This window comes from Miniopterus schreibersii (assembly GCF_964146895.1).
Source record: "Miniopterus schreibersii genome assembly, chromosome: 4".
NCBI classification, from domain to species: Eukaryota; Metazoa; Chordata; class Mammalia; order Chiroptera; family Miniopteridae; genus Miniopterus; species Miniopterus schreibersii.
Window position 1 is genome coordinate 12,404,677 of NC_138105.1, and position 27,938 is coordinate 12,432,614.

The 27,938-nt window shown below is 36.8% G+C and overlaps 1 protein-coding gene across 2 annotated transcripts in view; it reads right to left on the reverse strand.

Annotated features, from left to right (window-relative positions):
- SPINK5 (serine peptidase inhibitor Kazal type 5) overlaps window positions 1-27,938 on the reverse strand; it is a 70,608-nt gene that overhangs the window by 30,644 nt on the left and 12,026 nt on the right. For both annotated transcript variants that reach the window (XM_081135247.1, XM_081135246.1), the window contains exons 5-15: window positions 17,197-17,324; window positions 15,352-15,415; window positions 14,287-14,414; window positions 12,776-12,842; window positions 9,238-9,365; window positions 7,944-8,031; window positions 6,175-6,302; window positions 4,862-4,937; window positions 3,321-3,448; window positions 1,940-2,021; window positions 1,481-1,608 (exon numbers count right to left, since the gene is read on the reverse strand). In XM_081135247.1, coding sequence (XP_080991373.1) covers window positions 1,481-1,608; window positions 1,940-2,021; window positions 3,321-3,448; window positions 4,862-4,937; window positions 6,175-6,302; window positions 7,944-8,031; window positions 9,238-9,365; window positions 12,776-12,842; window positions 14,287-14,414; window positions 15,352-15,415; window positions 17,197-17,324 — 1,145 coding nt within the window. The remainder of the gene's footprint in view (window positions 1-1,480; window positions 1,609-1,939; window positions 2,022-3,320; window positions 3,449-4,861; window positions 4,938-6,174; window positions 6,303-7,943; window positions 8,032-9,237; window positions 9,366-12,775; window positions 12,843-14,286; window positions 14,415-15,351; window positions 15,416-17,196; window positions 17,325-27,938) is intronic.

Consider the following 27,938-nt stretch of genomic DNA (forward strand, 5'->3'; position numbering starts at 1 on the left):
TTAAAAGTGTGCAAGAGAAGGCTACAGATGAAAGAATGATTCTCAAGAAAGTTTATACCTTTTGCTAACATATCCATAAAATATGAGGTGATAAAACTTTAATTTTTTTTGATATGGCGTTTATAGTGATGGGAAACAATTATTAAAATACCTCTGAAATTGTTAGGTTTCTCATACTTCTTTAAAAGGAAAACTGATCTAAACTTTATCATGAGTCTAATTGACTAAAAAATTCAAGAAGCATTTTCTTTCCATACAGGGAAATTATCAGCAAGTAGCAGAGCTGACCAGTAGATGGCAGGATTACTTCCTTGTCACTGGGAGATTAGTGTAGTGGTAAAGAAAAACAGACTGAAAAAAGCCTAAATACAGGTAAATACAACTACCAGAAGCTGATCATTGCTTTGCTAAACGATTATATCTTGTTTGCATAATACAGTGAGAAATATTATCATGTTCTTTGTCTTTCTGGTGTTGATTTTTCTATCATTCGCAACATCTCTGGGCCTTTATTTTTCCATCTAAAACTTGCAATAGTACAAAATCTACTTCATATGTTTGCTGTGAAGATTAAATGAGATTAGGTAGCAAAGCTCTTGGCTAGTACATGAAGATTATAGGCATTCAATAAATGTTGATTACGATGATTACATGGTCATTGTCTTGACTTCCTCCTAGTAGATTTTTAATGTTTCCATGGCCCAAACACTATGGGATCAATCTGCTGGGTTATATTGTTTTCTACCCCAAAAGACTGCATGACTAAATCCTAAATCCAGAGATTCTGGCGTAGAGAAAATAAATTGGAGTATCCCTTTGGACAAAGATCAGAAGACTTATAGAATTCCACAGGCTTGTTTCAGGGGACATGGCACACCATTTACTCTACAATTATACCTTAGTCCCTGTAAATGGACATCCAACTCCTACACAGGAAAGTCATCATTCCTGAAGCAGCCTTTCCTTTGCTAACTGCTGTGAAGTTCATCTTCCTGTTGCACTCAAACCTGTCTCCCTATAGCTCTCATCCATTTTAATTCCATTCCTTGAGGTCACACAAAATGAGTGGTAGGGTGGTGAATTGAAATAAAATCTCCTAAAATTTGCTGAGCACCACAATGGTATTTTACATGTAACCTCCTTCATTCCCTATTCCAGCTGGTAATCCTGGAGAAAACTAAAAGCAATGAGTAAGGTTACCATAGAGTATTTTCTTCTCTGAATAAAAGATGCTGAGTTCTTTCTGAAATATCCTAAAAGAAATGATTCTGTGTCACTTTACATCACAAGAATTATCATCTGAAAGCTGTCTACTTGCTCTTTTGGTTCTGTGCTTTTTTTTTTTTTTTTTTAGCTTATTAAAATGTGACACCCAAAATTGAATTCTACACAGAAGAGGAAAAGGCATTATTCGCAATTGTCTGAAAACTTCTCTTAGTTCCATCTCCCCACTCCTTCAGAAGGCCTGAGTGCTACTCACAAGAAGGCCTCACACATGGAGCAGGTGTTGCCGTGCATCTTCCCGTCGGGGCCCTGGATGGGGTCGTTCTCTCTGGTGCACAGCAGCTGCCCATTCCTCCTCGACTTGCGGAACTCGCTGCACAATTCCTGTGCGATCGGTGAGGGAAGGTTGAGGCATTGAGCACAGGCTGGATTATATTGCAAGAAAGCTGACGTTTGGACTTTTTCTTAAGTGGGAATCAGCAATTGGCTTATTTTAGAAGAGTTCTTAACTTTGAAGACATGGGTATTTTCAAGTGACTAAGTAACGGATCCTCAACCGAAAAATAGCCACCTATGCACGTGTGTCTAAGCACACATAGAAACAAACAGAAACTGTCCAAATGTTTCCCACAGTTTCAGGGAATGTATGGGTTCCCTGAATGCCCTCTACGGGCCCCAGGTCTACATGTCTCTGACTTGGAGAAGGTTCCCTCACCTCAAAGGAAGCTGTAGTCTTAGATTCTCTCTTATTTCTCAATTCAGCTTCCTTCATTCTCTTTTCTTTTTCTTCTGCTTGGCTGAAAGGGAGTGGGTAAGAAAGAAATGAGTAAGAATCATAAAATCTCCAGGTTGAAATTGATCTGAAATATCATTTAATTGCTATAGTTGATAGTTATTGAAGTCTATGCCCAACCTTGTGCTCATACTAGTAAAATCCTCACAAGTACATGTAGCAAAAGTACTATTATAGCCCCAACTTACAGATGAGAAAACTGACAGAGAGGATGCATAGCTTTCTCAAGGACACAGAACGAATAAGTGCAGACTAAGGATGTCAACCGTAGCTCAGAGGTGGTTTTTAAGCTTCCAGTACTCAGATTCCCATCTAGTTTTGCTTCAGGCTGCCAGTCCGTTCTCCACCTCCACCATCCTTGAAATCCCATGCCAGGTCATTTCATCTTGAAGTCCTCCAGCACTAGAAAGTTCCTCCTGGCCTTGGGCCAAACCTGTCTCCCAGAGCTTTCACTCACTGGCCCCACTTTCACCCACAGAGACAACCTGGAACCAGTACTGTTTGCACATTTAAAGATAAAAACTACTTGGACATTTCAAGACTGTGACTTTCCCCTGGCTAAGTGTGCCGAGCCTTCATAATCCTCAAATGCCGTGGGTTTTACCCATTTCTCCATCTCCTCTAAATATGTTTTACCTTCCTGTTGAAGTGGCCCTCTCATAACTGAACACAGAAATGAAGCAGGTTAATCTGAACTCAGCGCTTACATTTTCTAGAACCCCTTTCATAAAAAGAATGATCATCTAGTGGAAGAGAGAAATGTTAAACCAATAGTCACACGTATAGATTTACAACTACTGACTGTGATGAATATGATGAAGGAAAAGTTCTGGGTCCTATGAGGGAGAGATTTGGGGATTAGGGGCATAGAGGGGGCTTCAACTAAGCTCTTCAAGCTGAGAAGACTCATGAGCTGAGTTAACTCCACCAGATCCCAGCAATTCCTTATTCCAGTCATTCCTCCAGGTCCCGTGCCAACCCACTGTTTTGCGTATTGGTTTGTTTGCTTGGGGATCTGTGGTGTAAATTCAGATGACCTCATATCCCACTCTGCACAGGTCAGGTCCTTGTTCTGCATCTTTTTTCACTTCCTCAGGAACTCAACCAGCCAGAGATTGAGATACAGGAATTGTTCTTTGATAATTATGACATTGTGCAAAAATGTGGCCCAATAATGCCATTGACAAGAAACACACACAATTTTAAAAAATAAAATAGAATAAAATAAAGCAAAAAAATAAATAAGGAAATGTAGCAGAAAGGACAAAACCCTCCCATATTTTCCAGCTGCAGTCCTACTCACAAGAAGACCTCACACATGGAGCAGGTGTTGCCATGCATTTTCCCATCTGGGCCCTGGATGGGGTCATTCTCTCTGAAGCAAGCGAGTCTGCCATTCCTCACAAACTTGCGGTATTCACTGCACAGCTCCTGTCAAAACAGAAATAAGTGGGACATACATTTCATTCCTATTCACAGCAGCAAGTTGGAACATCTGCATTGGCAGAAACTAATGTCAGGTTTCTTCAAGCCCAGGGTTTTAGCTGTGTTTCTCTCAAATATAAAGTTCAATTCAACAAACAACACTCATCAGTTGCTAAGAGATGGGAACAAATAAGACATACTAGGATGTCGCAATATAATAAAGGAAATAGACAAGTAAACTTCATTATAAACTAAACAGAATAAAATAAGTGTAAACATGGAGGTACAATAAAATCTGAAAGCTCAAGAAGTTGGGACCATAAAATCTGATTGTGGAAAGCAGGGGAGATGTCAGGGGACAAGAATAATTTGACTGAGACCATGAAGAGTAAATACGATTTACTCTTGTTTAATGGATTGGGGAACATGCCTACCAGATTGTTAAAATAAGCTGAGAGACACAAGCAGAAAACTACATGGCATATATGGCATAGAGCAGAGCATTAATTTCTGATTGCAGGTAAGAAGGCAAATAAGAAGGGAGATGAGACAGAGATGCAACCTTGATCAGATATGTAACGAGCTGTTTGTGGATTTAAGCAGAGCAGTACTGAGACCTGATTAATATTTTGAAATTTCACTCTGGCTGTGTTAGGACAGCTGGATAAGGGATAGGCCAGAACCTAGACCAAAGATTAAGAGACTATTGTCATCTAAACAATAGGTTATAAAAACTTAGATAAGGCTATGGCAATATATATTGTGACATTTCAGAGATAAAAAAATCATGCTTCCTTTTTTTTTTTTTTTTTTTTGGTGTGTGGGATCAAGGTATTTTTATCCTAACTCAGATGTGAAATTTCAAAAGTTTTTATGTAGAAAATATACATTTAGAGTCTCTGAAAGGTGGTAAGCAAAAGCCAGCACAGTCTGTAATTGATAAAATTAGAACTCAGTTTTTCAGGCTTGGGATAAGTTATTTTTATGGCACATGGTTAGTCTCAGAAGCAGTAAGAATTGATCAAACTCCCACAGCATTCAAGAGATTGCATTCTGCGGAATGTCATCCTCAGATTGAAGGGTTAAGATTTTCTGGTTATTTTTATAGGGCAATATTCCAGCCTTTAGGCTCTTTTTTTTTTTTTAAAGGCTTTATTGATTTCAGAGAGAGGAAGGGAGAGGGAGAGAGAGAGAAACATCAATGATGAGAGTCATTGATCAATTGCCTCCTGCACACCCCTGACTGGGGACCGAGCCCACAACCCGGGCATGTGCCCTGACCGGGAATCGAACTGGAATCTGCTGGATCCTAGGTCGATGCTCAACCGCTGAGCAACACTGGCCAGGCAGCCTTTACACTCTTTGAGGGATGTTCAAATTACTGTGCTAAGTAGGACTTATTGGGTGGATTCAACTCACTGCAAATGAGGGTGCTTTTCCTGGTTCTCTCTTATTTCTTGCTTCTGCCTTTTTCTTCTCTTGCACTTCTGCTTGGCTGAGTGAGAAAAAACGAGAGGAGCCATAGAACCAAACATGTAGGTAATAATTTCCCAACATTCCTGCATTGCTAATTTGTCCTGCCTCCCTCGGAAGAAGCGATTTTGTCCTTTCATCACTACCTACCAATGAGAAGCAACAAAACAACCCCCAGTATGGTAAGATACCACAACTTCTTCATAGTTCCTGCTTAACATTGAAAGAAAGATAGTAACTGAGGGTCTGGAAAGCTCACTTTTTATAAATTACCTTTCTTGCCTGTGGTCAGAAAAGAAACATCATTAATGTCCATAAAGGAGATGACCAAAACTAGTACTGTGGTGACATTACACCTGGAGGCTGAAAGTGGCCTTAACAAAGCATATCAACCAGTCAGTCCCCTTGTTTCACAGACAGGAGGGGAGGCAGAGAGGGCTTCGGCTACACTTTTAGGATATGATTACAGCTAGTCAAGCTCTCTCCTCTCAAGTCCATGATCTACCTATCCCATCATGCACACCCTAACTTTATTAATTCAACTTAAATGTATTGCTTACTCATGGCTGTGTTATCTAAAGACAACACGTAGGGCGGGTAGAAAAGGCCATACAATGATAAACTAAATGAGCCTAATTTGCTTTGAGCAATAGAATTGCATGGTATGTATAGTTCACTGATGGTATTTCAACCATACTTGGTTATCAGTCAAAAGCTGTAGACTCTAAATGTAAGTCAATTACTTAAACTAAGTTCAATCAAAGAAACTGAGAGTAGTTCCAAATTTTGAAAGCAAAGTGTCAATTCTAACTTACTGAGAAATGTTATCTAAAGTAACGTTTACTGTAATTTATAAGGGTTCATGGTCGCTTCCTGGGCAACTTTGACTCTAGTAACCAATTTTTACACTAAGTGCTAACTTTGGGCTCTTATCCCTCTAGAAGATGAGGTGCCTATAAACTTGTGCAAGGGGTTCACATATGGAATTTCAGCAGTAGGAACAACGTGGTATTTGTATAAGCTCATGCTTGTCAGGATGTTCCAGTGCTATGGGAATGAGTGACCGGGCAACACAGACACCTTGGAATAAGTAGGTCTAGGTACTTACTCCCAGCTCTGTTACTAACAGTTTCAGTGTCACTTACTCAACTCCCTTCCCTATGTCAAGGCACCATTTCCTCATCTATGAAACAAGCTGGTTCTGCTAGGTTAGCTGTAAGGCCCCTTCACTCTGTGACAATCTAAAGCTCTATACTCACTAGAAGGCTTGACACATGGAACACAAGTTGCCGTGCATCTTCCCATCGGGACCACGAACGGGGTCATTTTCTCTGGTACAGAAAAGTATTCCATTCCTTGCATGAGCCTGGTAGTCACTGCAGAGTTTCTAAATAATGAAAATGAGACAGTTTGACGGTTTCTATATAGTTCTCTGCTCATACATTTTAAATTCTCCATCAAAAATGTTGAAAAGGAAGGAATTAAGGATAAAAAGAAAACTTTTAGGATTTAGGATCACCCTCAAATTTTGTGGGACTTGTCTCTTTGCTATAGTCATCCATTTAAGTCTTCAACAAATGTATTAAGTTAAAGGGATATAAATATAAATGGGGGTTAGCTATTCTATCACTCAAGTGCAAAGGATTCTGAATTCAACATAAAAAGCTAAGAGATGGCACAAGTCTGAATCAAGTGCATACAAGCACAAAGGAAAGAATAATTTGTGGAAGTTCAGGAAGAGCTTATCTCTGATTTGTATCTTTAGGATAATTTCCAGGAAAACACTGTGGCAAAAAAAAGTCCTCCAAGAGGAATTATGATAAGCAAAGTCATAGAGGCATCAAAGAACCTGTTAATTCAAGAAAATCTATTACAGCCACAAGTCCAATGGCTAATGTATTATTAGTGGGAAAAGAGAGAAAGGTGTGGGAACTGGCCAAAAAGGACACCTTGAAGGTAAGTCAAAACCAGGCCACTCAAGTTTGATGGGAATTTGGACTTCATTCTTAGGAAATGGGAAAATGATAAATATTTATAGCAGAGAAGAATAAAACCAAACCTTTGTTTTAGAAAGACTATGCAACCAGGTATATGGAGGATGTGAGTGACTAGAGACTGAAGTCAGGGAAACTACAGAGGAAGACAAGGGGAAGGAGGGAAGGCAGGAGGGGGAAGGAAGGAAGGAATTAGATACAAAAGACAAAAGAATGGTTGAGGAACATTTGAGAAATAAAATGAAAAGGACTCTGTAACCAAGGATTGAGGGGGAGAACACAGCTGAAAATGAGACCTCGGCAGTAAGAGAGAGCTACAGGGAGGCAGAAGGTAAACAAATGGAATGGCTATTTTATAAAACTGTGAGCCACACCTCCCAGCAGGTGGGTAACTCTGTCTGTAAGAAATAAGTTAAATAGAGGTTTTTCATGGAGTGAAATGGTCCATATATACTCCAGGATACCTTCAAATGCTGGATTCTCATAATGCCATTGACTCATGGAAATATTTCCTACTCTGCGAAAAAATGCAAGATAAGTTAAATCTCATGGACTGAGGAAGATGTTAGCTAGAAGCACAGACATCAGGTGGGATGCTAATGCATCAACTCAAAGGAAAGCTACTAGGTATCTGAGCATAGAAAGAAGGCGGGTCACTTGTTGAGATGGTTAGAAAGTGTGATGTAGAACGATTTTAAAGAGAGCATATTAAAATTCTCCATTGATACTGCTTTCAAAATAAAAACTTCCAAAACAACAACCATACATTTGAAGAAGCTGCATATCAATCTTTGAAACTCAGAGGATGCTTTGAATATACTTTACTAATATGACGTGATTCATTTCCTCCAAATAGAGCTTAAAATTGTAATGCCATAGGGATTATTTTATTATTACAAATCTTATAAAATAACGGCTATAAATTAGCTTCCAGACACCCATCAGTAGTGGAGGAAAAATGAACCAACATTAAGTAAAGTGCACTCACACACATACACAAAAGTCATAACTGGATTGATCAAACTAATCCTCACCTCGATTTCTCTTTTAACTTTAACTTTTTCTTCAGCCTTTCTCAGGTTTTCATCCGCTTTATTTTTTTCTTCCGCAAAACGCCGTTTTCTGGAGAAAGGAACAAAAGTAAATAAGTGACTACGATGCTTCAAATCTTCATGTTGCAAAACTGTGGTTTAGGTGCAAGTGGAAAAACAGCTAGGTATCCCTGAGTTCTCACACAAACACTTTCCAGCAACCCTACAGTCCCTTATCGCACTGAAATCTCCGCTGTTTCCCCGAAGGACCCCTTTCTTCCATTTTGCCTCCATGTATGCCATTTCCTTCCATTGTAATGATCTTTTATTTTTGTCAACTTCCTTTCTTTTAAATCTCCCCAGCTTAAATTCTGCCCTCTTTAAGAAGACATCTCAGATCTCAAAGTGCAAATGAGTTCTGCATCCACCACTGTATTTTCATACCTGAACATGCTCCTTTTATGGGACCTTTTCATTTGGTTTTGCACTACATACGTGTGTGTATGTGCATAGCCATGGCTTATTTCTGCTAGTTACCCTTAAACTTCCTGATAGCAGAGATCTTCATTCATACGTTCAGTTAGTAACTATTTTTTTTGGCAACCATTAGCCTGGGCCCTTTGGGTATATCATAGTAGTACACAAAACAAACGCATGCCCTGTCTTTTTGGAACTTATAGCCCAGTAGAGAAGACTGATAGTCAACAAGCTGTCATAGAAATAAATATCTAGTTACCAATTGCAATGATTGTTATGAAATAAAATCATTGAGTTACAAGGATTGAATTTCAGCTAGGGATATTAGAGGACTTAAGCAAAGAAAGATTATGTTGAAATGCAATCCACGGAAGAGAAGACATTAGCTGGCCAAGACGGAGGCAAACTGGCCTAGAAGACGCAGCATTGAGAAAGAACCTAGAGAGTTCAAGGATCTGAAAGAAAGTGTGCCTGTCACAATGGGATAATTACTGAAGGAAACAAAGTCTTGGTACCCGCTTTTACCCTCATTTTGTGTGATGATTATCTTAGAGAAAGGCTTCCAAAGTTCACGAAAGGAAGTGTTACTAAGTATTTTGTCATCCAGCCTTCCAACTGGAAAATGGAATCCATTTGTACTCAGAAATAGACATCCATCTTTAGGGTCTACTTACTAGGGGGTATTATGATTTGTAGAGAGCATAAACTGCTCAAAAATTCTGAACAACAAATCTTCACCTCAACACTGTTCTTACTCATCGCTCTAATCAATCTCCACTTCACCTCTGAATCACCCCAAAGAAACCACATCTGTACTCACAAAACATCAGCACACAGGGCACACTTGTTGCCATGCATCCTGCCATCAGGGCCACGGACCGGGTCACTCTCCCGTGTACAGTAAAGTCTTCCATTCCTCACTTGGTTTTCATATTCCTTGCAATAATCCTTTAAAAAGACAAGCGATCACATTGAACACATTTCTAGATTTTAATACAGAAAATGTATACCAGGGGTTCATAGTCAAAGAACGTCAGGTCTCGAAGGTGTTGGTAAACACATATAACATATTAATGAGGATCAATAAGAAATAGTAATTACATTGTGAAATTACACAGTACCTATATTTGCTATGTGACATATTTAATAAAAGGTAAAAGAGCCTTAGAAAGCATAAGGTCGAGAAAGTATTTTCTAAAACTAGATAGTTCTTTCAAGTCTATCTTTCAAATAATTTTATTATCTAGATTAACTTTCAAATCTATAAAAAATATAATAAAAAACAAAAGGTCTTTCATAGAGTTTCAACAAAATGCAGCAGCCAAGGGAAAAAAAAAAAAAAAATTGCTAGTGAGCAGAATATAGAATCTGTCAGAGGAGATACTCACATGCCATTTAGTATGGATCAAGTCAAGAACGATCCAAACTAGTTGGCAAGGAATGAAAATAAGATGGTATCCAACAGCATTATGTTTAGTTCAGTTGTTTTCTCCTGGACCTGAGCATCATTTTCATGTACTCAGTCTCCTTTATAGATGCTTATTTTTTTTCTTTTTTCTTTTTTTTAAATATATCTTTATTGATTTCAGAGAGAGGAAAGGAGAGGGAGAGAAAGAGAGAAACATCAATGATGAGAGTCATTGATCGGCTGCCTCCTGTCCCCCCCCCTGCTGGGGATCGAGCCTGCAACCTGGGCATGTGCCCCAAACGGGAATCGAAACCTGATCGACTGAATCCTAGGTCAATGCTCAACCTCTGAGCCACGCCCAGCTGGGTGATGCTTATTTCTAATATGATAGGTGGACACCTCAGAGACAGTGAATCTAATTTTCATTCACTCCCCACCTTAGAGAGGTAAGAACATCAAGATGAATATTTATTTAGGAAACCTTAAAAAGGTTGTGACTTCCCCACAAAACCTGAGAGGTTTGTACCCAGATTTCTTGATGCTTTGGCTCAGTACTTTCAGGTTTTTCTTTGTGTTTTGAAAATACTACTATTTGATGAAATTTATATACACACACACATATACACATACGTATCCTAAATTATTTTAGACTTGGGAATCTCTATGTCAATAAACACATTTCGTGGTGGCATATATTACTATAATACAACCTACAAAAATGCTTCCCTTTAGCCTCTCTTCAACTGGGTGAAGTTTATCATCTCACTTCAGCCAAGAAAACATGAACATAAAGAATGTGATTTGAGTCATAGACCTGCGCAGCTAGATTGTGCTTCAAACTCACTGGGAAACCATAGCAAAGTCAGTCCTGCCACCTTTGAGACCCAAATTCCACCACCTACACAATGAGGTTTTTGGAACAGATGCTCTTTAGGACCTTTTCTAGATCTTGAATTCTCTTTTTAAAATAACACATGATATTTAGGATACTTTAAAAGAGAATCCTAATTACCTCCTAATAAGAAGACATTTGTTTTTGGAGGAGCAATGGGTGTGCTCCAAACTTCCTGGTTGCAACAATCCAGTAATACAGACACAGAAGAAGTCACCTGACAATCACAACATGGCAATAAAATCAACGCTCAGTGATTCCCAGAAGAGACACAATGATAATTTCAGTTTATAAGTTGTGATTCACCCGAGGAGATTCTGAAGAAACACTTTTGTGAGCAACCACTGACAGTTTAATTAGGGACAGACATTAAGCCATCACTATAAAGGAGTCCTATTCAACATCATCACGTCCAATGACCCCACCAAAACAATGACCTGGCCACAGAGAGGACAAGGGAAAAGTAGCTGAGATGTGATGAAAGACACAGGAAAAGAACTCTTTGTGTTTACAGAATAATAAAATGCTGACTATTATAAGATGGCCCAAGGTTTTAGATTGAAGTTTAACAACCACCACTAAAGAACTGTTTTTCAGATTTCAGTGAGTGTTGAACAAACTGTTGACAACTCTGAATGCTTCATGTTTCTTTTTTTTTTTTAGTTCAAAAATTTTTATTTATTTATTTGTATTTACTTATTTTATTATTATTATAAATTTATCTTCATTGTTCAACATATTACAGATGTCTCCTTTTACCCTCATTGATCCCCTCCACCCTGCACCCACTCCCCTCCCCAGGCCTTCACCACACTATTGTCTGTGTTCATGGGTTATGCATACATGCATATAAATTCTTTGGTTAATCTCTCCCTGCCCCCTTAACTGAAACACTGAGTACCCTATGTGGGGTGGGAAATTTGCCTCATTGAACAGCAATCTGAAGTGGAAGGTCAGGCCTTGACTACCATGAACTGGACCTGTGTCTCCCTTAGGAAAACATATGTCCTACAACCCTCAAGAATTGTGTACTTGTAGTAGCACACAAAGGCATAAGATGCAGAATCCCAAACCAACAGGAAAGCAGAATTGAAATCATCTATCCAACATCCTCATTTTGCTGACAAGAAAGTCGAGGGCCAGAGAGAAGAGATTACTTGCTCAGTTTCACACACCCAGAGCATGACAGAGCTCAGGCTAAAACTCAGGAGTTCTGACTGCTCAACAAAAGGCTAGTCCTTTAGCAAAGCAGCTGCCATCAATTTTATTAAAAGAAGGCTTACTAACCTTCGTGATTTGAGAAATCCAGGCTGCATTACCTACAATGCCTATTCTATTAACAAAATGAGTAATATTTTATGCTGAATGGAAAAGTTGAATCATCTGATAATTTTTATAAAATTAATTTTAAGTGTATTTTTAGAACCACAATCTCAGTATTGGTTTGAGATTCTTATTTAACAGAAGCCAAGACCTTTATAAATGGGATTATACATAAAATACATCAGTGGATATATTGTGCACAGGACTGTAGAATTATTTTTATTTTATTATTTTTACTTAGAACCTCAATTTTAATTTGTAATAAAAGTTTACAACTTGATTTTTTTTCAGAAAAGTCAACGAACTGTAAGCACCTGTTAATAAAGGTCTTAAATAATAAAAAATATATTTTAAGTTATTCCTGTCTAATTTATATAATGTTATATTTTTATAATTTACTCAAAGCAAGATTAATTCACACTAAAGCAAGAGAGAAGTCTGGTGGAAATTAAGCAGAGTTTAATTTGCCTAAACTTTCTGACTTCCATTCTTTTGTTTTAAGCAAAGAGGAAAATTGCATATTTTGAGCTTTAGGTGGGAAATGCTGTTTTAAAAATGAATGTAATGATGAATATATTAGGAATCATCAACTTGGGGAATTGTGGAATTAAGGGAAAGAATTCAATGTGATAATGAAGGACAGTGACATTATGAAGTGTCCTCAATCGCTCAAGCATCCGTTTGTTAGAATTTACAGCCACAAGGACCAAATTGTGTTGGTGAGTATTTATTTACCTTTTCAGCACTTCGTCGAATTCTGGTTTCATCTTGTCGCTTGCGATTTTCTTCAGCTTCTTTTAAGCTGTTAAGGATGAAAAAACTGGTCAGTTTCCAGTCCGATCGTATTTTCAGTGTCCAGTTCTGTGCTAAGCACTTTCCTATCCTTGGCCCTAACTTGTTAAACTGATCCACTTATGTTAGACAAGCTTCTCTCTGTCTTGAATGTCTGAGCCAGAAAATTGCTACAGATAAGGCAGGGTGTGAAGCTGACTCACTGACAGTCAATTGGGAGCTTTGTTCCTACAGCCGGATGGGTGCGACTCCTTGATTGACAGATTGTCAGGAAAATTCCTTTAACCGGCAGAACCAAGAGCTCGAAAACAATGGTGCGACAAGGTGGAACCAAACTGAGTATTGGAAATATTGTCATCCACACCCTGTGCATAGCTTTTCATACCTTGTAAAGTATTTGTTGGCCTTCACGTAAAAGCATCATTATTAATAAAAGCTACGTGTGGCTGAGTCTCTAAGTCCTTTCAGATCTATTATCTAACTGCAGGCTCATCCTACATTATTATCTTCGTTCTACAGAGAAAGAAACCAGGAGTTAAAGAGGTCAAATTCTCCCTTTTAGGTAGTGCATGAAAAAAACAGAAAGTCACAGAATTATTGCGGGTTTGAACACTAAATGCACATGTCTCCTAGTTCAACGAAAGTGAAAATGCTGCTGATTTCCAGTCTAGAAACCAGTTACAATCACTGTTTTGTAAACCTGACAGGACATGCCCTTGAATTCTACAACAGTGCACTGTCATTTTCAAAGGCAGTGTGAGGTTTATTAATCTGTAAACCTTCCTCTCTCCAGATTTTAAAGATCCAAGGGCTATACAGAGCACTTTCAGGCTTGCTGGCATATGGATTAGAGAGTGTGTACCTTGTTGAACACCCAGAATTTTAAAGACTCACTGGGTCATACTCATACCTGGGTCTCAGTGTTTGGAGCCAGGTCAGGCACCCAAAGAAAGGTTAACCTAGCAGCTCTTCTCTTTCACAAATTCCACCTTTTATACTAACAATAAATTCAGCTACATGACACTATTATTGTTATTGTGATTATTATTTTAAGTTAGACTTTCATTTTGGTAAGAGTCCCTGTACATGCCCCAAAGAAGCCATGCACATCAAGTGCCTGATCTCAGTTATTCCACATGAAAGTGCTTTTTAAATTTTAAAACATTATGCCTCATAAAACATTGTGCATTTTCAACTCATTATCATGAAACAAAGTCTTGAACTGAATGACTAACATAACCACCTTATCTACTCCTTTTAAGAAACATTAGCAGATGATATGAATTAAAAACAGCAAAGCTACTCTGGGAGCAAGGCCTGTTTCACCCATGAAGACAAAGGGTTGAGGTTTCATCGTAAGGACTTAGCTCTCTGTGGAGTGGTGCTAAGGACAGCAGCCAAGTGCATTCTCATCAACCCTCCTGCTTGGCCTGCTTGGGGACGAAGGTACTCACAACAGCTCAGCACACATGGCACACATATTGCCATGCGTCCTTCCATCAGGACCAAGAACTGGATCATTTTCCCTCGTGCATCCAAGTCTTCCATTCCTCACATAAGGCCGAAAAGCACTACAAACATCCTAGAACAGGGAAAGAAACTTGTCAATCGTCACCTTGATTGTAATTCTTACAATACTGTTTGCAGAAATTCTATAGAACTCAGTGTCCCTCTGTCCACTGCCTACTAGCCACCTAGAGCAGTCTCAGATGTGTAGAAGCTGCTCAGTGTTGTATAACTCACCTGGTAGAGTGTGGAACTCATTTACTTATTTATTCATTTGTTAGTAAACATGGATAACCTACCGCGTGCTAGAACTAAGGTAGAATACAGTCCTTGCCCTCAACTTGCTCACAATCTACGGAGACTTAAAATGTGTCCTAAATGCCTTGGTGGAGGTAATCTCAGGTGCATACAAAAAGGCCACCAAACCTGGATTTAGAAAAATCATTCAGCGAGAAAAGGTGAAGGGTAACATAGTGAGACATTCACTTCTTTCCTGTAACTTCACAGAATTTTAGTGTAAAAGAAGCTATTTAATTCAAATCTCATTTTCAGGTATGGAAACACTGGAACAGTATGGTTAAGGAATTTGCCCAAGGTCTCCTGACGGCAAGTGACAATGCTGGGGTTTCAATTTAGGTTAAGTGACTGAAGGGTAGTGACCTTTCTTCTACACAGGCAGTTTCCATTTAACTAATTTTCCTTCCTTCCTTCCTTCCTTCCTTCCTTCCTTCCTTCCTTCCTTCCTTCCTTCCTTCCTTCCCTCCCTCCCTCCTTCTTCCCCTCCTTCCTTTTTCATAAGAAGCTGAAATAGAGTTGAAAGGTTTAACTACCGAAGTAACCTGGTCTAGTTTCAGAATCTCTCAATTGCTTTTCATCAAACCAGCAGCATCCCAGTTCAAGTACAGCAAGAATTACTTCTTTCCAACCACCCCACCAAAAGAAAGAGGAGAGCATCTCCTTTCTCTCCAAAGTCAGTGCCCAGCATTTCCCACCATGGTGACATTTGTCCTCACCTGCTCTGGATCACTGCTTTCACATTCCCCTTCATTCTTTATGCCGACTTGGGACTTGGTTTTACTGGAATTGAAAGGGAGTAGACATAGCAGTTTAGTATCACAGAACTTCTCATCAAGTATTGACTTATCTTCATTGTTTTGTGACTCTTGGCTCTTGAAAACAGGCGTCACATTACATTATGTTCTTCACTTACTCTATGGAGAGCCTATGTTTATAACTTGGAGTCAAAGGAATGAAATCACATTGATGAGCCAATAAGATTCACACCTGTAAATGTTATTTCCAGAACCTCGTTCCTACGTCCAGAGGGGACCCTAACAGAAATGCGGAGAAAAGTAAAGCTTGTGACTAGATATTAGATGCCCCCCCAAGGGACTTTGCTGCTGTTGATGTTGTTGTTGGTTTCAATAAACAAATTCAAGTTTATAGTATCTGGCATCCTATGATAGCATTCTTCATTTGGATTATGCCACCTAATATGTTGTTTTTCATGGAAACTTCATAAAGTCCTAATAATTAATCTCATTCAGTCTAATAGAGCTTTAAAGCGTATCTGAAAACATGGAGCCACAAATGAAGGCTACATTTCCTGCTTTCTATAAAGAGAAGGCAGTTTCCAGCTAAAGCACTTGTATAACAATAAAAATACAGACAAGCAGAGTAAAAACCAAGTAGTTAAAGTAATAAGAAAAGTGTCCTATCAAAAAATATCAGCTGAAGAGAACAAAAACATTAAATTCCAGTGTGATTCCAGAGTCTTCTAGTAGACAGAGCTAAGGAGAAACACAATGAGTAGTAAGACATTCACTGTACAGCACAAAAAGTCCAGGGGAAATTAGGGGAGAGAAGCTTCCACCTGACCCAGAGATTTAAAGAATCTGTCACAGGATCCCCTGCACAAGATGGAGCAGGAACTAACTGTTCAGCGTGCTCACAGTAGTGCTACAAAATACATATCTAAAAACCCTGTATGTTCTTCCCACGTCTGCTTTTGTTTCCCGTTTGTTTACGTTGACCCTTGGTAAGAGTTGAAGGTGTAATTTTAGAGTGTATTTCTGCAAACGCAGTCACGTGAGGGATTGGAGTGATTTAATTCAGTTGTGCTTTGGTTCAGATACCATTACAAGGAGGGATAAAGCTTGCAGGACCTTAAAGACTGAATATTTCTCATGTCCCTTACTAGCCTTTCCAAACATTGTTATATTGCAAAAACTGAAGAGCAGACAATTCAAGATTGAGGTCAGAAGCCAGAACCTGCAAAGCAAGTACCCTGTCTTGTCAGGTGAATACAATCAATAACCAGACCTAGTACTGAGGGTAGAGAAGGAACCAAATGGGACAAAATATAGGACCGTGAGATGCTTTAGGGATACGGCAAAGGTTGAATACATGGGAAGAAATTCAATATTAAAAGTCCCAATTATCTACTCTAATACTGTAAATTGCTGAGCACTTAATAAATTTAAGTTGATGATTAAATAATTCTCTGAAAAAAGAATATAATCAGAAATACATAGAAAACAGATAAATGTGTGTTGTATATTATATGTTTGTATATATATGCTGTGTATGTATGTGTATATATGCAAATATATATTATACGTCTTTCTGCTTCATAGAGACAGTGGTAACCGTCTGATAAATAGCACACAAAAGTGCTTTGTAAAATATGAAGTGTTCTAAATATATTTTCTTTAAGCGTAGTAAAAGAAATGATCCTAATAATTTATGGATGACTAACTCCCGCAAAATGAATCATTAAAGGCTGTAAGAAAAAATGTGTCATGTAATTACACAGAGAGCGTGCTGTAGGGGGAAATCCTGCCCCACAGAATACTCACAGGTTCGCAGCACACAGGGCACACCTGCTGCTATACCTCTTCCCGTCGGTGCCACAGACAGCTGTGTCATCGGGGGTACAGATAAAATCCCCACCTCCTTCTGCCTTCCTGAAATCAGCACAGTTCAGCTGCAAGAGACACGGCCAAAGAACATCAAAACGGTAAGAGAGAAAATGTTCCTTAGGTACTCAACTAGGTTAGTGTTTTAAACCCACAACAATATAACTCGTTGGAGAGGAAATAAATATTAAGAGGAACACAATGAGCTAATAGAATCAGGGATAATAAAACATCGCTCAAGAACACAGGTATAATTAGATTTCAGAAGGAAGAATTTCAGCCCCCTGCTGCCTGTGAGAGGCCAAATCACCTCTCTGAAACTTAGCACTGTACCATTTGCCTTCTCTACAGAGTGCTACTGCAGACAATAGATAAGAAAGGTCTCTGTAAACTATAAGCGGCAATGAAGTTTCTATTATTACAGATTAGGGTAGTGATCAAGAACCAGATTCTTAGGTTCCTAGTTCAACCTCTGCCACTGATTAGCTGTGTGACTTGGAGAAGTTGCTTAACCCCTCTGTGCTTTAGGATCTTCATTTGCAAAACGCACGTAATACTATCAACCTCTCAGGATTATGAAGAGATTTAAATATATTAATGCATGCACAGCATTTAAAACTGCTGTAAGGACATCATAGCTATTTATCGTTGCTGTTGTTCTCACCATGGCTGTTTTCTCTACTGACAAGCCAATAAAACTAAACACCTTTTAGGGCTAATGGGACAAATCCCCAAGTCACAACTCTAGTGACACACGCTTAGGGACAAACGTGGATGGTGAGAAAAACAGCTGCGCTAGGTAATAACTGAAGACTGGTGTTTAACTCGCAGGTCGGCCACCCACTCACTTCACCTCTTTGAACTTCACTTTCCTCATCTGAAAAATGGAAATTCACACCCTACCCACATTACAGAGTCATGTGGAAGACCAAATGAACACTTACCAAACATCGTTTGGCAACTCACTATTGCGACATAAGCTAACTTGGAGTTAACTTGAATTTACTTTCTAGCTAAAATCAAATAATAAAACTGGATATTTTTCTTTATGATGTCACATTGCAAAATAAAAGTTTTGATGTCACTATTGTCATAATAAAAATATTTTAATTATAGTATAAAACATTTAAAATATAGACCTACTATGTCATACAACATAAAGAATGAAAGCAGGGTGAATACAAATATATAACAAATTTGTAAAGCAGAAGATTCCATTGAGAAGCATTCCTAGAAGCCAACAAAAAGGGAAAAAAATAAATAGAAAAGAAAAGCTATAGAGCATAGCCCACTATTTATGCCATATGTTTCGAAAGAGGGAAAAACTAGAGTGTAAACAGAAGTAATGGCCATATTGTTCTGTCCATCCATTCAGCTTTTCGCTTTTTCCTTAAAAGACATCACACACTCACTAGGCTCCAGGCATTCCATAGACTGTCACCCCACAGCAAAAAAAAAAAAAAAAAAAAAAAAGGGAAAAAAATCCAAAAAAACAAAAAGAATGAAAAGAAATTAAATACATGCTCTGAGAAACTTACGTTCTAGTGGGAAGAGATAGGCAATACATACGAATGATTTTAAATTATAGTAAGAGCTATGAAAAATAAACTGAACAATATAAAGTACCTAGAAGAGTGGTATTTTAAAGACAGTGTCAGAAAGATCTCTCCACAATGCTAATATCTGAGGTGATGCTTGGGGAGTGACAAGGAGCCAGCTGCTAAAGATCTGAGGGGAGAACGTTCTAGGCACAGAGGACTACCGTGCAAAGGGCCTGTGGTAGGAACAGACTGCTCTGCTCAGTGGGCAGGCAGAAGTGTGGGTGGAGTCTGAGAAAGCAGGGGAGCTGCTGGTTTTCTCAAAAATCATTTCTGTTGAAACCATAGAAGCCTCAGCAATATGAGTGAACATTTTTAACTTCACAGTCGCTGCTATCCCCCTTCATCAGAAAAGTCAACAGCAGCATACTAGGTCACAGGTGTGAGCGTGATGACAGGGCAGGGTGGAAGCCCAGCTGCAAGGTGACAGAGCAGGTGCGAGCGTCTACTGCTCGCCGCCTCCTCCAGGCCCCAAGGGCCGGTGGAGCACAACCTACAGAGAACACCTCTTCCAGGCCGACAGCTCCCGGGAGAGGTCAGGACGGGTTCCTGTCCTGGTAGGGCGCCAGCGAGCCGCAGGGTCAGCCCCGGCTCCAGAGCCTCGGCCGTGGGCCTTACCCTTCCCTATCCTCACTTACACTGCCCAGGAGAGGAAGGACTGCAGCTTGACCTTGACTCTTATATAACTTACTTTAGTAGGAAAAAAGTAAAAAAAACTAAAGCCATTATGGAATATTACAGTAAAAATATCTATATCTGAGAAGTAAAACAACATAAAAGATATGGTAATATGAACAATATTCAGCATCAGCTGAAGCAGAATTATTGGAATGCACAGAAAAATAATTTATCAAGAGCATAACTATGCTTTAAAGAGATAAGGGAAGATACTGCAACATAAACCAAGTAAAAAGTTGTAAAGGAAGGAACAGTGGAAGCTTTAGATATGAAAAATATTTAAATGGTAATAAGTACACCAATATAAGGAATAAAAATAGGATAAGTACAAATGCATAATAAATTTGTGAACCAGAAGACCAGGGTAGGAAACTCTCGTAGAAGACATAAAGAAAAACTAATTTAAAATAGAAAAAAAAAATCTAAAAAAAACATAAAGAATAAAATTAGAAATCCCAAAAAGGAGGTAAACATATATAAGAAGACTATTGGAAGAAACAGGGACCCTCTCTAGAATTAATGAAAAGCAAAAGGTCAAGAGAAGAGAAACAGCCATAGCAACTTACAGCTAAAATCTGGTCCATAAAGAAACAGCGGAGGTGTGGGGGATTTTAACAAAACGGACTGACAGCAAACTAGCACATTAGGGGAGAAGGCAGAGATATTAACAATAAACAAGGACTTTAGCAATCGTGATAAATTATAAATCCAGGTATTTGATTAAAGGTAGTTATGATAAGAACAACAAAAAGATATGTTACATTTAAATTATCATCAAAGAAAAGCTGGAAGGAAGAAACTACTTTAAGAATAATTTATTAAAGAAAGGTCTAGCCCAGTCGGCGTGGCTCAGCGGTTGAGCATCGGCCTAGGATCCAGGAGATAGGGGTTCAATTCCCGGTCAGGGCCCATGCCCAGGTTGCAGGCTCGATCCCCAGTAGGGGGCGTGCAGGAGGCAGCCGATCAATGACTCTCATCATCGATGTTTCTCTCTCTCTCTCCCTCTCCCTTCCTCTCTCTGAAATCAGTAAAAATTTATATATTTTTTAAAGTCTAGTGACTAAAAATATGGAAAATTGGGAAAATCAACTCCTACCATAACAAATAACAAAATGTAAATTAACTGACCCCACAACTTGAAAGACAATTTGTGATTGGATTTTAAAAATAATCAAAGAGGTATTGATCACAAGAGAAAAATTAAAATAAAAAGGCACTCAAGTATTAACATAGGATAAAAAAAGATATACAAAGTAAAATGAATGAGCAGAAGCAGCAATATTAATACTCAAAATATAGAAGTGAGTCCAAAACGCACCCTAAGTAAAAAAGAGGGACATTATATAAAGTAAAAGAAGGTATAATAACCATGAGCATAAATTCACTTACTAATACAGGCTCTAAATATGTCAACAACCAACCAAATGTGACAGATAAATCAACAGCTGGAGTTAGAGATTCGGCGCACACTTCTCAGAAACTAATATATCAAGGGGAAAAAATTAAGATGCTTAAGCCTTTTTATAGAAAACTACATCCCAAAACACAGAAAATAAGTATTTTTTCCAGATCATATGAAATAATTATAAAAGTAGAATATTTATTAGCCGCAAGAAAGCCTTAGGAAACTCCAAAGGATCAATATTCTGTGGTCTATGCTCTCTGACTAAAATGCAATAAAATTAAAAGTCAATTTAAAATAGAAAAAAGTACCACTTATTTGAAAACCAAATTCTGTATTACTAGCTAATTTCGAAAGGAAGGAAAATTAAGGAATGCTCAGCAAAGAATGACAATGGAAACACTTCAAGTACAAATCTTGAGAGGGTGACCATTAATATATTCAAATACCCTGGCTGTGAAATTTAAAATATTAAAATTTGGTATTGCTCAATCCATTGTAAAATAAGTAACAGATCAAATGTAAAAAACAGGAATGAATGACGCAGATAACAAAAACAATAGAGAAGATTAACAAAAAAGATGATACGCTAGATTTCTAGCATGACATAAAACAAAGAAAGAGACAATGGAAATAAAAACACATTCAATGTTTATTGGAAATAACTATAAACACTGGGATATATATATAATAAAAACATATTATTCACTAATTTTAAAAGTACTATTCAATAATTTTAAGTAAATTTATGGAGTTGTGTAACCATTACCACAACCCAATTTTACAATATTTCCATCACTCCAAGGGTTTCCCTTGTGCCCATTTACAGTTAATTCTCACTCCCAGCTCCAGCCTTAGGCAACCACTGAACTTTCCAACTCCATAAATTCATGTTTTCTGGATATTTCATATAAATGGAATCATAAATATGTAATTGGTTCTGGCTTAAATTTTGCATAATATTTTTGAGGTTCATCCATATTTTAACAGCACCAGTGGTACATTCCTTTTTAATTGCTGAATAATATTTCCTTATAAAAATGTAGCTCATTTTGTTTATCCATTCCGTAGTGGACACTTAGGTATTTGGATTGTTTTCAATTTGGGATTATTAAAAACAATGCTGCTATGAATGTTCACATGCCTGACTTTGTATGGACATGTGTTTTCACTTCAGTGGGGTAGATTTCTAAGACTGAATGTGCTAGGTCATGTTTAACATAATAACATCCTATTAAACACAACATATATTAACATATATTAAACATAAATTTATGTTTAATTTTTTTAAAACTGCCAAAGTGTTTTCCAATATTGTTGCATCCTTGTATACTCCTCTCAGCAATCTGTAACTGGCCCAGTTTCTCCACAACCTTAACAATATTCTGTATTTTCTGTCTTTATGATTATAGTCACTCTAGTGGTTGTGTAACTGTATCTTATTGTGGTTTTAATGTGCATTTCCCTAAGTAATAACAATGTGAACATATTTTTATGTGCTTATTGGGCATTAATGTATCTTTAGTGTAATGTTTATTTTTAGTTGAGTTGCTTGCTTTCTTATAATTGAGTTATAAGAAGTCCTTCTATATTGTGGATAGAAGTCTTTTACCCAGTACATGAACTGTGAACATGTTCTCCCAGCCTATGACTTGCTTTGTAATTGTCTCAATGATCTCATTTGAAACACAAAAGTTTCTAACTTTGATAAAGTCTAAATTAATTTTATATTCATGAGTCATGCTTTTGCTTTCAAATCTAAAAACACTCATTCAAATTCATGATTTTTTTTTGTTAGGTTTTACTCCAGAAATGTTATAGTTATAACTCTTACACTTCTGACCATAATAGATTTTGAGTTAATTTTTGTGTATGATGTAAGGTAAGAATCTAAGTTTATTTTTATGATTACGGCTGTTCAATTTTTTCTAAGCTCTGGTTTATCTTGACATGTTGGTCAACTGTTAATTGACCATAAATGTAAGGTATCTCAGTTCTTTTCCATCTTTATGTCTGTCCTTACACAAATAACACACTGTTTTGATCACTGTTATTTTATAGTTAGTTTTGAAGTCATCACTAAGTGTCCCAACATTTCCATGTAGGTACTAGGATCAACTTGTCAATTTCCAGCAAAAAAAAAAGTCTGTCAGAATCTTCATAGGAAATATATTGCATTTGTAGATTAATTTGGGGAGAATTGCCATGGACTACCTCACCATTTATTCAGATCTTTCATTTCTCTTACCAATGTTTTGTAGTTTCTAATGTACAAGTCCTGCATTTGCAAATTTATTTCTACATATTTTATTGTTTTATTCTATTATGATTAAAATTAATATTTTAAATTTGGGGTTTTAAATTTTGATTGCCAGTATTAGAAATACACTTAAGTTTTGATCTTGTATACTGAAATCTTGCTAAACTTGTTTACTAGCTTTAGTAAATTTTCTTTTGGTGGATCCTTAGGATTTTCTATCTAGAGCATGATGCTCCTATAATAGACAGTTGCTTCCTTTATTTATCAGGATGTCTCTAATTAATTAAGAAATTTTGCCTTATTACATTGGCTAGACCCTAATGTTGAGTAGAAGTAATGTGTTGAACAGAAGTGGTGAAAGCAAGCATCTTTGCTTTCTTCTCAGTCTTAAGGCCAAAGTGCTCACTCTCTAACCATTAAGTATAATGTTAGCTGTAGGTTTTTCATAGATGCCCTTTATCAGCTGAGAAAATTTGTCTCTTGTTAGATTTCTTGTGTAAATTTTTATCTTGAACGAGTGTTGTATTTTGTTAAGTGCTTTTTTTCATCTATTGAACTAATTATGTAGTTTTGTCCTTCATTCTATCAATATAATGTATCAAATTCTCTGTTGTTAAACCAACCTTGCATTCCTAAAATAATTCCTACTTGGCTATGGTTTTATCCTTTCTATGTTGTAGATTCTGTTCACTAATATTTGTTTAAAATCTTTCCATCTCTGTTTATGAGGGATATTTGTCCGTGTTCTCTGCACTTATACCTTCCTTTGGATTTTGTATCAGAGTAACACTGGCTTCATAGAATGAGCTGGCAAGCATACCTACTCCTCTATTTCCTGAATGAGTCTGTAAAGGATTGGTATTATTTCTTCCTGCAATATCTGATGGAAATCACCAGTCACCTAGATCTGATATTTTATTTGATTTAATTATGGATTTAATTATTTTACTTTCTATAGGTCTATTTTGATCTCTTTTTTCTTCCTGGGTCAATTTTTAGTAATTTATTTCTTCCTAGAAATTTTTCCATTTCATCTCAGTTGTCTACTTTTTGGCATAAATGTGTTTATAATATTCCATTTAATCCTTGTGACTTCTCTAAGGTGTATATTGACCTCACACATTTCATTCCTGATTTTGGAAATTTTTGTCCTTTCTTTTTTTTCTAGGTCAATCTACCTAAAGGTTTATCAGCTTGTTAATCTTTTCAAAGAACCAACTTTTGGACTTGATTCATTAACTTTTTCTATTTTTTATGTTTTGTATTTCATTAATTTCTGCTCTAATCTTTATGTCCCTTCTGCTTGTTTAGGGTCTCATTTGCTCTTTTGTTTCTCTCTCTTTCTTTATGTGGAAGTTCAAATAATTAAATTGTGACCTTTCTTCTTTTTTGATTTAAGCTATTTAAAGCTTTATACAGTTGACCTTGTTTAGGTTTAATCTGTGGATATGGAACCCACGAACACAGAGGACTGATTAAGAGACTTGAGCATCTGTAGATTTTGGTATCTGGGAAAAATCCTGGAACCAGTCCCCCATGGATAAGGAGGGATGACTGTACACTGCTTTAGCTAAAACCTGTTAAGTCTTGAATTATGTTTTTGGTCATATTCAGTCCAAATTTTGTTTTAATTTCTCTCATGATTGTTTCTTTGATCCATCAGTTATTTGGGGATTTCCATAATTTCTTTTTGTTGGTTTTGTATTCAATTCTGTTGTGATCAGAAAACATACTTTGTATAATTTTAATTCTTTTTAATTTATTGAGATATATTGAATATCCTATTATGTAGTTTATTGGAAGAATGTTCCACTGTTACTTAAAAAAAATACGCAATCATTATATATAGGGGAGCGTTCTCTATATTTCATTTTAGGTTGAGTTAGCTGACAGTGTTGTTCAAGTATTCTATATCTTTGATGATATTTTGTTTAATTGTTTATCAACTTATGAGAGTTGAGTATTAAACCCTCTAAACATTATTGTTGAACTGTCTATTTTTCTTTGAATTACATCATATTTTGTTTAATGTATTTTGAGCTTTGGTGGTAGGTACATATACATTTATAATTGTTTTATCTCCTAGAGTACTGATACTTTTAAAATTATGCAATTATGAAATGCCCCTATTATCTCTAAAAATAGTATTTGTCTTAATATCTATTTTGTCAGATAGCAATAAAGCAAATCCTGCTCTCTTGTTGTTATATTTGGCATGGTAGCACCCTTTAATCATTTCAGACTCTTTGTGTCTTTGAATCTAAGGGGTATCTATTTGGGCCAGTTTATAGTTGCTTTTTATTTATTTCGTTTTTTTATTTACTTAGTTTTGATTGAAGTATAATTGATATAGAATATCCTATTACTTTCAGGTGTACATCTTAGTGACTTGATATTTATATACATAAAAATAATTCCCATAATAAATCTAGTTACCATCTGTTACCATATAAAGTTATTACAATAGTGGTTTAATGGCAAACTTGAACTTTGTCTTCCTTTTCATAGTTGCTTTTGAGTCATATAACAACCTCTGCTTTTTTATTGAGATGTTTAAATAGTTTACATTTAGCATAATTATTGATGTGGTTGGGTTTGTACTTGCTGTTTCTATTTGTTTTCAAAAGGACTCTTGTTCTTTTTATTTCTCTATTCTTCCACTGCTATCTTCTTTTGGGTTAAAGATAGATTGTCTTTTTTAATTTTTTGTACATTTTATATATTTATTACACATGTCATTCTTAGTAGTTACTCTAGTGATTACAGTATATATTCTAATTTATCACAATTTACTCCAGAATAATACTTAATTTTGAAAAAATACAGAAACTTTGCCCCAGTATAGCTTTACTTCCCCCTTTGCACTATAGTTATCATATGGGGTGTCCCAAAAAATATATATACACACAATGTCTGTGTATTCTATTACATTTTGAAAATGAAATGTATTTTAATAAACACTGCCTTTATAATTATTCAAAATGTGAATACATTTTGGGGGGACACACTGTATATTATAGCTATATACCAAATAAAACAGCATTTTAATCGTTGCTTTATATAATATTATATTTTCAAAAGAAGCTAGGCAAAAACAAGAAAAATATATTTATAGAGTACTTTATATTAACCCATACTTTTACCATTTCATTTACCATACTTTTACCTTCTCTTTAGTCTAAGTTACCATTTGGTAGGCATTTTCTTTCAGTTAAAGAGGTAACTTTATTACTACTTGTAGTAACAAATCGTCTCAAATTTCATTGCTATTGGGATATCTTTATATTTGCCTTGATTTTTATAGGATAATTGTGGTAGATATAGAATGTTAGTTAACATTTTTTTTCTTCCAGCACATTGAGCATGTCATTTCACTGACTTCTAGCTTTCATTATTTTAGATGAGAAGCCAGTCATGAATTGTAACTATATATAGAAGGTCAGTTTTCTTTTGCCACTTTAAATGTTCTCTCTCAATTTCAACATTTTGATCATAATGGGCATAGGTATGGATCTCCCTGTATTTATCCTATTTGGGGCTTGTTGAAATTCTTGAATGTAAATTTTTTTTCATCAAACTTGACACAATTTAGGTCATTACTTCTTCAAATAAATTTTTTTTCTGTCTGCTCTATTTCTGATATTTCTATTGTATTTCTATTTGTATTTATATTGGTAGGTTTGTTATCTCAAGGACTCCATGACTGTTCATTTTCCATTAATATTTTTTCTCCCCATTCTTCCACTGTTAGCTTTGACTGATCTTTCTACAGGTTTATTATTCTTTTTACGCAATCTCAAAGCTGCCTTTGAGCTCTCTACTGAATAACTCACTTAAGTTATTCTCGTCAACTCCAGAATTTTCGTATTGATATATATATCTGTACCCTGCTTTAGCTGAAACCTGTAAGTCTTAAATTGTTGTTAGAACCATTGTTCTAATACAAATATATATTTTGTCACTGAAAATCTCTATTTGTTGTTACACTTTTTAAAGATTCTTCTATTTGGGGTTTATTTAGTATTTGAACACTTTAAGTAACTGCTTCAAGTCCATCTGTTGACTCTAACACCTGGAGACACTCAGTTTCCATTGGCTTTTTTCCCCTCCTGAATATGGGTCATACAGCTCCATTATTTTGCATATTTCATATTTTTTGTTGAAAACTAGACATTTTGTACAACATGTTGTAGTGATTCAGGATTATGATTTTACCCTAAAGATTATGTTTGCTGTTTTGTTTTTGTTTGTATCTTTGGGCTAAATATCTGATTTCTTCCTGTCCCATATTGTGCTACTGTTGATGTGTCTTCTAAAAAATATTTATAGCTGTGTTGTGTTTTCTTAAGCATGGCTTTCTAGGTTTTTACCCCTTGTATCAGTGCAGCTTGTGGTAGGCCAATGATTGGACACAGTTTGAGCACGAACACCTCAAGCCAGTGAGGCTTCTACCCTCTGTGGATGGGCCTGTGTACACTGAGGAGGGCATTCAAGGATCAGGCCATTTTTACGTCTATGTCAGCATTGTTTTACACTGGGGGCTTTTCGTATGTGTGTTTTCTAAGCGCTTACGCACAGCCTTATGCTCAACCAGGACTATGTGTGCTTGGTGTCTCTTTGGTCTCTGCCACCAATGTGTGAAAATTTAGCCAGAAATATGTTTGCCCCAATCATGGTGCAACCTGAAGATCGTGACTTCCACTGACAACATCTCTGAGTGTGATTGTAGCCCATGACCCAAAAT